Source organism: Asparagus officinalis, chromosome 8, assembly GCF_001876935.1.
Source record: "Asparagus officinalis chromosome 8, Aspof.V1, whole genome shotgun sequence".
NCBI classification, from domain to species: domain Eukaryota; kingdom Viridiplantae; phylum Streptophyta; class Magnoliopsida; order Asparagales; family Asparagaceae; genus Asparagus; species Asparagus officinalis.
Genome location: NC_033801.1, coordinates 113,564,356 through 113,574,830, shown reverse-complemented (window position 1 = coordinate 113,574,830; position 10,475 = coordinate 113,564,356). Strand labels below are relative to the sequence as shown.

The 10,475-nt window shown below is 36.3% G+C and overlaps 1 protein-coding gene across 1 annotated transcript; it reads right to left on the bottom strand.

Annotated features, from left to right (window-relative positions):
- Nucleotides 629-7,087, bottom strand: LOC109822607 (N-alpha-acetyltransferase 40). Its single transcript, XM_020388840.1, has 8 exons — nucleotides 6,722-7,087; nucleotides 4,971-5,073; nucleotides 4,728-4,807; nucleotides 4,306-4,635; nucleotides 3,641-3,717; nucleotides 3,489-3,531; nucleotides 3,345-3,413; nucleotides 629-914 (listed from the first exon to the last, which is right to left on the bottom strand). The coding sequence occupies exons 1-8, from the start codon at nucleotides 6,782-6,784 to the stop codon at nucleotides 888-890; spliced, it is 792 nt and encodes a 263-aa protein (XP_020244429.1). The 5' UTR covers nucleotides 6,785-7,087; the 3' UTR covers nucleotides 629-887.

Below are 10,475 nucleotides of genomic sequence, written 5' to 3'. Positions count from 1 at the left end.
ATTAGTTAAAAGGAATTTATTTTTAAATTAACTTGTAATTTTATGTAAGTAGGCTCTTTACATAAGTTATTTTTTTCTTTAATTTCTATATTTAAATATATAATTATAAGATTTTTTATTTATAAATAGTTATAATTTGATAAGGATTACAAAATATTTGGGTATTAGAATTTTCTAATTCGGAATACTTTTAAGTAGATGAGAAATTGTAGTTAAACATAAGATTAGATATCCACATGACATCTTACAGTAAGAGAAAGAGATGCGTAGATACTCATGATATAATACATATCAACTTTTTGTGTACTTATAATGTGCATGTTAATTTTTCTGTACACTTAAAATTCCACAAATTTCTCATTATATATAAAGGAAGGATGAGAATAATGAGTATGTTTGGTTCTAAGCACCAAATTGGATGTTTGGTAGTGAGATGACCTCTTATCATATACTCATTCAATTATGTAACTCATATGAATGTAGTCCCCTTTTTAAAATAAGTGGATAAGAATAGGTCACATTACTACCAAGCACCAATTTTGTACTTGGTACCCAACATACTTGATTTCCTTTATCCTCTCTCTCTCTCTCAAATGTATATACACACACTAATAGCAGCAAGGCACCGTAACAATCAACAAGAGAATAACTAAATCAATAGTATGCTTATTTTACACGATTAGGCTTATATAATAGACATATTAATTAGTTATAGCATCTTAGTTTCTATGGATATATAGGGCTATACAAACTAACAAACAAAATTTAGCCCCAGCAATAAAGAATAATTAATAAATAATATGCATATCTAATGTCATTTCTAGACCCCTAAGCTCTTCTTTTGGGTTATTAAATCTTATAACACCTCTAGGATGAAGAAGTTCTCTTCATTGATCTCTCCTATAGATGTTTTCCTGCAAAAATAATCAATGGTCAGAGGTTTGATTTTGAAATATTAATTTAGCTAGCTCAAAACTAAACCAAGAAAAGATCACGCTCTATTACTATTGGCTACAAAATGAACATGATCCACAAAAAAGAGAAATTCATCCAAGCACTTGGTTGAATAATTTATGTAAGCACAGGATGATCATCATGAAACAATTAATACAATTATCGCAAACAACACAATAGACAATTTTTACAAAATTCATAAATTGGACCATGGATGAAATTCAGTTTTCTTCCAGGCAACATGCATTTTCTTTTCCTTTCCATTGGAAATATAATTTTTACTCTTGATCTACATTGATAGAATTCAAAGCACCAAACCTAGAACCAAAATCTACATCTAAATGGAATTAAAACCAATGACTGTGATTTAGCCTTTTTCACCCATGCATTTCATTGCCACACAAAATGAATGCAGAACTAATATAAACTGAGAATCCAAAGTCGGGGTTGATAATCAAAATATGTTGAAATCATTATATATCAAAGGACAATTTTTTAAAAACAGTCGTTTTTCAACATTAATGAGCAAAATCGACCATTAAAAAAAATCAGCAAAATTGACCCTTTTCATCTGAAAATGGTTGATTTTGCTGCTGGGAATTTTTTTTGGACTGCACGGGACTACTAGTCCTGTGTATTTTATTTCTCTCTCCTCACTCACCTGCCTATCTCTCTCTCCTCACTCACCTCCCCCTCTCTCCCTACACCACCCCCCATGCAACGCAATAGCGCCTGCCACCGCCCACTTCCGCTCCCCTACCTCGCAAAACCCCGCTCTCAATGCGGCCCCGGGCAGTCCTCCACCTTCCCCTCCCCTCTCTCCTCCCCTCCTCCGCTCTGTCACCCAGAAGCTGAAGAACACCTCATGCAGCTTGCTCCAGGTCAGCATCATGTTGTATACCGTCTTCGCGAACCTGAACGCCAACGCGATCAGGTTCACCATCATTATCACAATCGGTCGCGGACTTCGCCGTCAACGTGAAGGAAATCTCGATGCCAACGATCACTTTCAACAGCCCCTGTATGACCACGTAGAAGCGTTAGGACGTTCCGAATATGAGCCTCGTTGCGCCACCAGTCTTCGAGCGTGATACCAGACCACTTGACTTTGAGGACAGCGAGGCCGATGAGGCCGAGGGAGATGCAGAGGAGGTAGACGAGGAACGAGACGTTTAGGGTCTAGATGATGAATTGGCCAAAGAAGAGGGAGAGGGCGGGGAGGAAGCAGTAGACGATGAGGAAGCTGGAGGTGAAGGGGTAGATGTCGACGTTCATGTAGGAGATGCGCTGGAGGATGTTGAGCCTACGGGAGGCGAGGATGGCATTTAGGTAGGTGAGGAGAGAGAGATAGGATGCACGAGACTAGTAGTCCCGTGCAGTCCAAAAAACTTCTCAACAGCAAAATCGACCCTTTTCAGATGAAAAGGGTTGATTTTGTTGATTTTTTTTTTTGAAATGGTTGATTTTGCTTATTAATGTTGAAAACGACTGTTTTTAAAATTTCTCCTATATCAAACCTCGGTGGATTTGGAATTTCTTGAATCACAATTTAGACAATGGTTTACGAGAGTCTAATTTATAGATAAGATATTTCTTTCCAAGGGATCCTACAAAGGGAAAAAAATGTTTTAACTTTGATTAATGGACATTCTTGGGTGTCTAATCATGGTTAGTTATATGCATTTTATATTTCGGTTCTACAAAATGTGTTTCACCACAAAAATCTAGTTAGTCCCTCATCCAAACACAAGGGAACTTCATGACTATTACTTGAGTACTACTATCATGAAGCCGTACCTCTACCCGATACTTCTTGGACACTCCTTACATATATGCATATATTTATTCAGATCTATACTCAATTATACAATACATATTTTAATTTCAAACACTCGCCATACAATTTTTGGACATATATCTCACACTTCAAATCCACGTTTGAAAGTTGTCAAACAAGGACCGGGTTTGTTTCAGCCCATATTTAGTTAAAAACTACAATTCCAAAGGGATGTTTGTGTATCTAGCTCCGAAGTCAGAACTATGATTTCAGCCCGTGTGTTTCAATCATGTCCCCGTACTCTACCTTTTCAAGTTTGCCATGTCCTGTACCCGTACCCATATCTGCACACATAACCGTAACCATATCCATGCAACTTAACTTCATCGTATAGTTACATGACAAATATTTTAGTCTGAGTATGTGGTTGAGCTATTTAACAAAGGAGAGGCCCTTAAAACTCGAGATAAAAGGATGCTAATGGCAATATAAAAGTTTGTGACAAAGGAGTTGTTATTTTATTAGCAAAAGTCCGTTAGTAGAAGGAAAAACCATACAAAGTAAAACAATAAGCATAGCAATTGTAATATACTAATAGGTAGCAATAATGTACCTCCAGTTTAGCCTTAGCCTCACCATCAAAAGTTTTGCACAAAATCTCATAGCTTTTCTCAGCTCCAATCTGCAAGAAAAGAGGGAGGATATCAATTCCTTGCAAACTTCAAACAAGTTCGATGATCAATGGAGAAATTAATACCAATGGGTCCACTCTTGACGGTGAAATGGTGGAAATTACGTATCTGTAGCAAAACAAAATATTCGTTCTCTTAGAACTGAGGATTAGACCTTGTAACAAAAACCACAATACTTGTCAACTAGTTATCTATCTATCATTCAGTAGGTAGGTACCGCAGTTTATTTGTGTAGAAATGCATGGCTGATACATTAGCTTTCTGTACTGTTAGCATCACAGCTCCCATACGATTCTGCAAAATAAATGAAAGACGCTCCAATGTTCAGTATGAATGCAAGAATATCATTTCTCCATGTGAAGACTGCCAAGGATGATTTTCATAAGAGTAAATTTCACAGAAACTCCCTGAACTTTTGGAGGTTTTGCACAAAACCCATAGACTATTTAATCATAGAAACCATCCTGAACTTTCAAAATTATACGAAACCACCTGAACTGCTGAAAATTATCATAGATGGCGTTAACTTGTGGAGTAAATAGTCTAAACCAACCTTACACCTTTTACCTATCCATACCCAAAAAGGATAAGGAAAAAGTTAGATTTAATACGTAAGGGTAAAACTGTCAAGTTAAAGTACCAGCTGTCAGTCACAATACTTAAGTTAGACAAGTTCGGGATGTTTTTTTTTCCTGATTCATAAAGTTCAGGAGGTTTTGTGAAATTGACCCTGATATTAATAACAGTGAGAATCAAAAGCATAACAAAAGACGATAACAAGTGTAACAACAATTACTGAAATTAAGACCACCATCAACTATATAATTGTAAGAACCCAGTGCTGATAGTATCAATATCAAAGCAAGAAAAAAGCTTATATACCTTACGAGCAATGAGTTCAATTAGTTGCATCAGAAACTTCCCCAATCCTTTCCCTTGAGCACAAGTTTCTAACTGTAGCTCATACACATAAATCACTGGTATGTCTTCTTCAACTATAAAACGATAATGAACAAAACCAACAACACGGTCTCCATCACCCATCCATTGAGTACAAGGCCCTTTCTCATTTTTGTTCACTGGATTCTCATCAAGCGATGAATTTGGAGATAAACGCACAAATATATATCGTGCTTCAGGGGCCACCATTTCTCTGCGCTTCACCTTCTCCTCTGTAAGCCACTCTGAACCATAAGGCCCTTCCATATTGGCCTGGACATTTAATTCATTTGACATTACAAATGATAATTCATTGGCAATTAAACCGTGATTATACTTCAATATAAAGAATGAATTACACTTACCTTAAGAAGGTTTTGTATGTATTTCTTCATAAGGGAGGAGAGATGTTCACCAAATCCAGTCTCCAAATAGACAGACAGACCTGATCATCCAATAATTATTAATTTCACATTAAAAAAAATAAATTTAGCATATGGTACTGATATTTTCCTATTCGTGAAGATACTCGAGTAGTTAACTGCTATAATATTTGCAATTTCTGCAGAAAATTTTGAATCAAATCAAACATTTCATTTGCTTCTTACCATTTCTGTCATACTGACAAAAGGGTGGAAAGGCAGTTAGATGGTCCTTTACGGCACATGCAGCTTTGATTATTTCATTGATTGCTTTTTTCTTCTCCAATACCTACATAATTGTTTCATGTTAAACCCAGAAGTATTATGTAGTGATTGAATTTCATCAACCATACATATATTTAGGATAGATATAACAAGTGCCAAAAATGGATGAATTATAGAATCACATAAGGAAAAAATAGCAAAGATGTACACTACTGACTTATCTCTTGATATTTTAGAAACTCATCAATTAACACCATCTATTGCAATCCCAACTTTGACAAATTAATGACATTTCACCATACTCTCTAACACTAAAGCAATGTTTTATCTGAATATTACTATATTTCTACATATCTGATAATTTCTGTAAGCAAAGTAAGTGGATATCATTTTCTCACAAGTGCAACCCAAACATACAGTATTAGGTTACTTCAAGACAAATTTTAAAAACGATTAAAAAAATCAACGTTAGTGAAGTAAGACAAAATATTCTCATCGAAAATCTAACGGAGGAAAGGGGGGTAATCTGAGGGATAAACAAAATATTATATGAAGGGATACAAAAAGAAAAGCAATAGTTGACATCCAAGTCTACACCTCCAATCCACCTTCAATGTATACACGAATGTTCAACAAGAATTTGACTACAGTAAACACATTTAACAGGAAGCTTTAAGGCCTTTCATCCACAGAAAAAAATGCACATTATTGATTGAACTCAACTAGATTTTTTTTGAACACCAAGTTGGATGATGAATAAAATTTTCAAAAATGCAGAGAAAAAGATATCCCAAGACACTGCAAAACTATTCAAATTATAGTTAAGGTACAGCTCTAGACAATTTGTTACCTTTGACACTGATTCTTCAACTGCACATGTCAAGCTATCAACAAGACCAAGCACATCTCTACAAGACTTCAGTCAAGGTAATCTTTAGTTGCCAGCATGAAAGTCTATAGGTGCATACTTAACTGATATGCACACGCACGTAAGCACACGCTTGCACGCACAAACAGAGGGAGTGAAAGAGGGAAGAGGGAGAGTGATTTCACACAGATCTCTCTTTAACCATTTGAATTTATGTTCTATTCCTTGGTTACCACATGCAACCAGTTTTGAAATGTTTAAGTTTCATTTCTTTGGCATACTATAGATCAAAAGTTGATGAATATGATGCCTAAGAAATGATTGTAAACTATAGAATTTATGATTGGATGGCCAATGTGATGTTTTATATAAACTATAGGATTATTTTCCTATGATTAAACAAGAAAAGCATCACGCTTTCTCCATATCAGTGTTTTGTGCGTCCTCACAATCATCATCTATCAGGGTCACAAGCTAGTAGTTACAAACAATTCCGAGGTAAAAACTTTCAACTAAATTTTTATTTATTTATTTATTATCATTATTATTATTATTATTATTATTATTTGGATCAGTACCTTCATAGGGTACCAAGGATCAAAACCCATCTCAAAGTACCAAACATTTCAGAGCCCACATGATACCAATTGAGATAGAATCATATAATCGGTGGGGGAAAAACCCCAATAAAATTAGGGACCCAAGAATCAAACCTACAATGGGGAAGGGGGAAAAAAGCCAACTGACCCACAATCAAAAAATGCTCAAAAATCAACACAAAAAGAGATACCCGGATGGAATAAAAGCATGGAGATTGTAATAAAAGGGGGAACAAAAAAAAAACCTGCTTCCTTTTGATCTTCTTCTCTTTGCCGCTGCTGTTGCGCCTCTTGTTGTTGGTCTCCATTCCAGCTAAGAGAGAAGTGAGTCTCGATCAGTTCTCAAAACCTCCGTTGATTTTGGGACAGGATAGATAATTTCACATCAGGAACTGAAGTGGGTCCTGGGTTTTCTTTGTGTTTTGAGCCCTTTCGGTGATTCCTCGCAGGCGAGCGAATAGAATGGGGAGAGAGATGCATCCAGAGAGAGGCTTTAAGCCCCCAGAAAGCAGCAGCGCATAGTCGCCGAGTCTCCCCGCCCCAGGGATAATGACAGGGAAATTTCACCAAAGCCCAAATACTGTGGAGCGTTTTCGACAGAACCCCTCAAGACTTTGTTTTTTTGCAATGGACACCTGAACTTTCTCGGAACTGCGCGGACGACCAATCAAAATCTTCCGCCCTTTTTTTTTATTTTGCCCCCCAAAGAACAAACTCTCACTTGTTCGCTGAACACACCACAATTTCTGTGTGTTTCAAAGTCGTTTAATCTGGTCGAGTCATCTCAAGCAAAGAAGTTCTGTCTTGTCATCGAGCGGTCAAGGAGTCAAGAAGAGGAACAAGGAAGTTTTGAGGTTTTCAATTTCGATCCAGACTCACGGAGTTGAGAGTACTGGAGACGATATGACGTTTGTGGATATGAATCGTATCATTGTAGGTCGGAGATGTGATTTTCTCGATGGATTTAAGGGGAATTGTGTAGTGTGTTCAGATGATGATTGTAGGTTTTGCTTGTGTCAAAGATCTAAGCTGGTTCATCCCTAGTCTTGATGGGTATCGTCTTTTTTCTCCCTTCCTAATTATAAACATACAATCTTCACGTTAAATGTTTCTGCAAAGCATGAGATTTCCGAGTTATATATACAGAATATTAGGATATAATGATCACGTTAATACGTTCGTAAGAACTAACGTTAAGAAGATGTGCTTATCGTGTCAAATTCCAAGGCTTCGCACAATGGCCCCTCAAAATCTAATGTCATTACCATTCATGGTTCCTATTTCATAAAGATGCTGAATCAGTAACTTGTTTGGTTGAATGTTGTCGCAACTTTTTGTAGATTAATAACTGAAAATCCATGGTTGAATATGGTCTATCCATAAATATTTGCAACTTAATTTAACTTTGATTAATTATTTGACTCTAGATATTCTTAAGTAGAATGAAACTTAATAGTAAACAATAGTCGAACTTTTATGTTTGTGTTTCAAGCAACAAAAATGTTTAAATAGATCTTTTTGATATACTCATGAGCTTTGTCAAAATTGACGATGTTATCAAAAGCTCTCTCAAAATTAACAATGCTATGAAACTAGGTCTGTCCAAAAAGTTCGCCGGCCTGGGCCCGGCCTGGAAATCCGGGCCTGACCGGGTTCCAGGCCAGTGTGCCTGGCCCGGGCCCAGCTCGGTCCAGAACAGCGCCGGCACCGGGCAAAAATCCGGGCCCGGTAGCCTGGGCCCGGAGCCCGGTGGCAACGATCACCATAGGTAACCGTTTTGGCCATAAGAGTGACCGTTGTGGCCAAAACGGCCCGGGCCGGTCACAACGGCCATAAACGGTCTTTTGACCGTTTTGTCCCCAAAAACGGTAAAAAACGGCTATTTTGTGAGGTTATTTTAGTCATTTGTTTAGGTGACTGGCTCTATAAATAGAGGGGGGGGTTTTATTTGTTTTCTTCACACCAAAACCCATCTACTTCTCTCTTATACTCTTATACTCTCTTATACTCTTATACCCTTATACTTTATAATCCTTTCATCAAATGGCTTCCGGATCTGATTATGAAGAGCAAAACCTATCTCCCGATCTTAAAATGAGTCCTCCTACTTGGTCTACTCCTACCGAAGTTAATCCCGAATCCGGTGGCAACGAATCTGCACCAAGAGCTCCTAAAAGGCCAAGATCGGATGTGTGGAATTTTTACGAGAAGATCGACGTCACCAAGGATGAACACGGTAGGATCCTCACCCAGAAGACTAAGTGTGAATTGTACGGCAAGATTTTTCAAGCTCATCATAAGAGCGGCACCAACCACCTCAAACGTCACTTAGATAAACACAACAAAGGCCAGACTCCTCAAGGTGATATCCGACAATCTATGATTTCTCAATCCTCCTCTTCTGGTAGTCTCGGTAGTTGGAACTATGACGCTGCCAGAGCTAGAAAATGCGTAATCAGTTTTATCATTCTTAAAAACCTTCCTTTTAAGTTAGTAGAAGATGATGAATTTGAAGATATGTTTAGAGATGGTTTTTATCCTGCATTTAAAAAAATTTCTCGTCAAACCTGTCAACGTGATATTTTAAAATATTATTAGGAGGAACAAGGAAAAATAATTTCTTATTTTAAAATTTTAAACCGTAAATTTTCTTTAACTTCTGATATTTGGACATCTAGAGCACAAACTGGATATTTATGTATCACAGCACACTGGATTGATGAAAATTGGCAAATGTTTAAAAGAGTTGTTTCTTTTATTATAATAGAAGAGTCACATACTGGTATTAATGTTGCAAATTTAATAATTGAAGAACTTATGAAATTAAAAATTTCAGAAAGAATATTTTCTCTTTCACTAGATAATTCAAGTAATAACAATGTAGCTGTTGATTTTATCAGATCAACTCTGTCATTGTCATGTCATGGTGACCTTTTTCATATTAGGTGTATCTGTCATATTTTAAATTTAATTGTTCAAAGTGTATTTACTGAAATTAAACCCATGATAGAAAATGTTAGAACAATTGCTTATATGCATAATGCTTCTGAACAAAGACTTAAAAGATGGAAATAATTTTGTAAAAGAAAAAATATAAAGCCCAGACTAATTCTAAAAGATGTTGACCATAGGTGGAATTCCACCTATGCAATGTTAAGTGTAGCAATAGAATATAAAGATATTATAACTGATTTTATAAATTATTATACTTCTAGTTCTAGTTCTGGTAGCACTTATGGAATAACTGATGATGAATGGACAATTATATGTAATTTAAATAAAATGTTATAAGTTTTTTATGATGCTACAATGTTATTATCTGGCTGTTATTATCCAACCATTACTTTAGCTGCTTTACAAATTTTAAATATTCAAATTTTTTTTGGGAAATATCGTATGGATAATACTTTTGGACCTATGATTTTTCAAATGGAGAGCAAATTTAATAAGTACTTTAGGCCTATTCCTCATATTGGTTTGGGGGTTCTTATTGATCCATGCTTGAAGGATATTGGTCTTCGAAGTTTATTACAATCCTTGTATAGTAATCAGATTATAGACTTAGATGATGGAACCACCATTACTGCTACTACTCATCATTTAGCTATTAAAAATTATTTTCAAACCTTATATAACGAGTATGCAGCTAGACATGTTGTAGCTACACAACAGTCTACAGCTTCAATTTCTTCGAGCTCATCCCGAGGTAAAAATGTAAGTTTTGATAGGTATGCAATGGTAGCTGAGCTAACTGGTGGATCTGGACTTGGATCGTTATCATTGGAGGTTTCTGAGATAGATGAATATTTATCTGCTTCTTTAGTTAAATGTCAAGAAAATGCTTTAGATATTTTGTAATGGTGGAAAGTATATGGATCAGTTTCATATCCTATACTTTCCACAATGGTTCGTGACTTACTAATAGTGCATGTTTTGACGGTAGCTTCAGACTCCGCGTTCAGCATAGCAGGACGTTTGATCGACGACCACATGGCATGC

Coding starts and splice junctions, on each gene's coding strand:
- LOC109822607 (XM_020388840.1), bottom strand. CDS start 6,784: ATGGAGACCAACAACAAGAGGCGCAACAGCAGCGGCAAAGAGAAGAAG. Junction 4,636..4,727: donor ACATACAAAACCTTCTTAAG/GTAAGTGTAATT, acceptor TTAAATGTCCAG/GCCAATATGGAAGGGCCTTA. Junction 3,718..4,305: donor TTGAACTCATTGCTCGTAAG/GTATATAAGCTT, acceptor TTTATTTTGCAG/AATCGTATGGGAGCTGTGAT.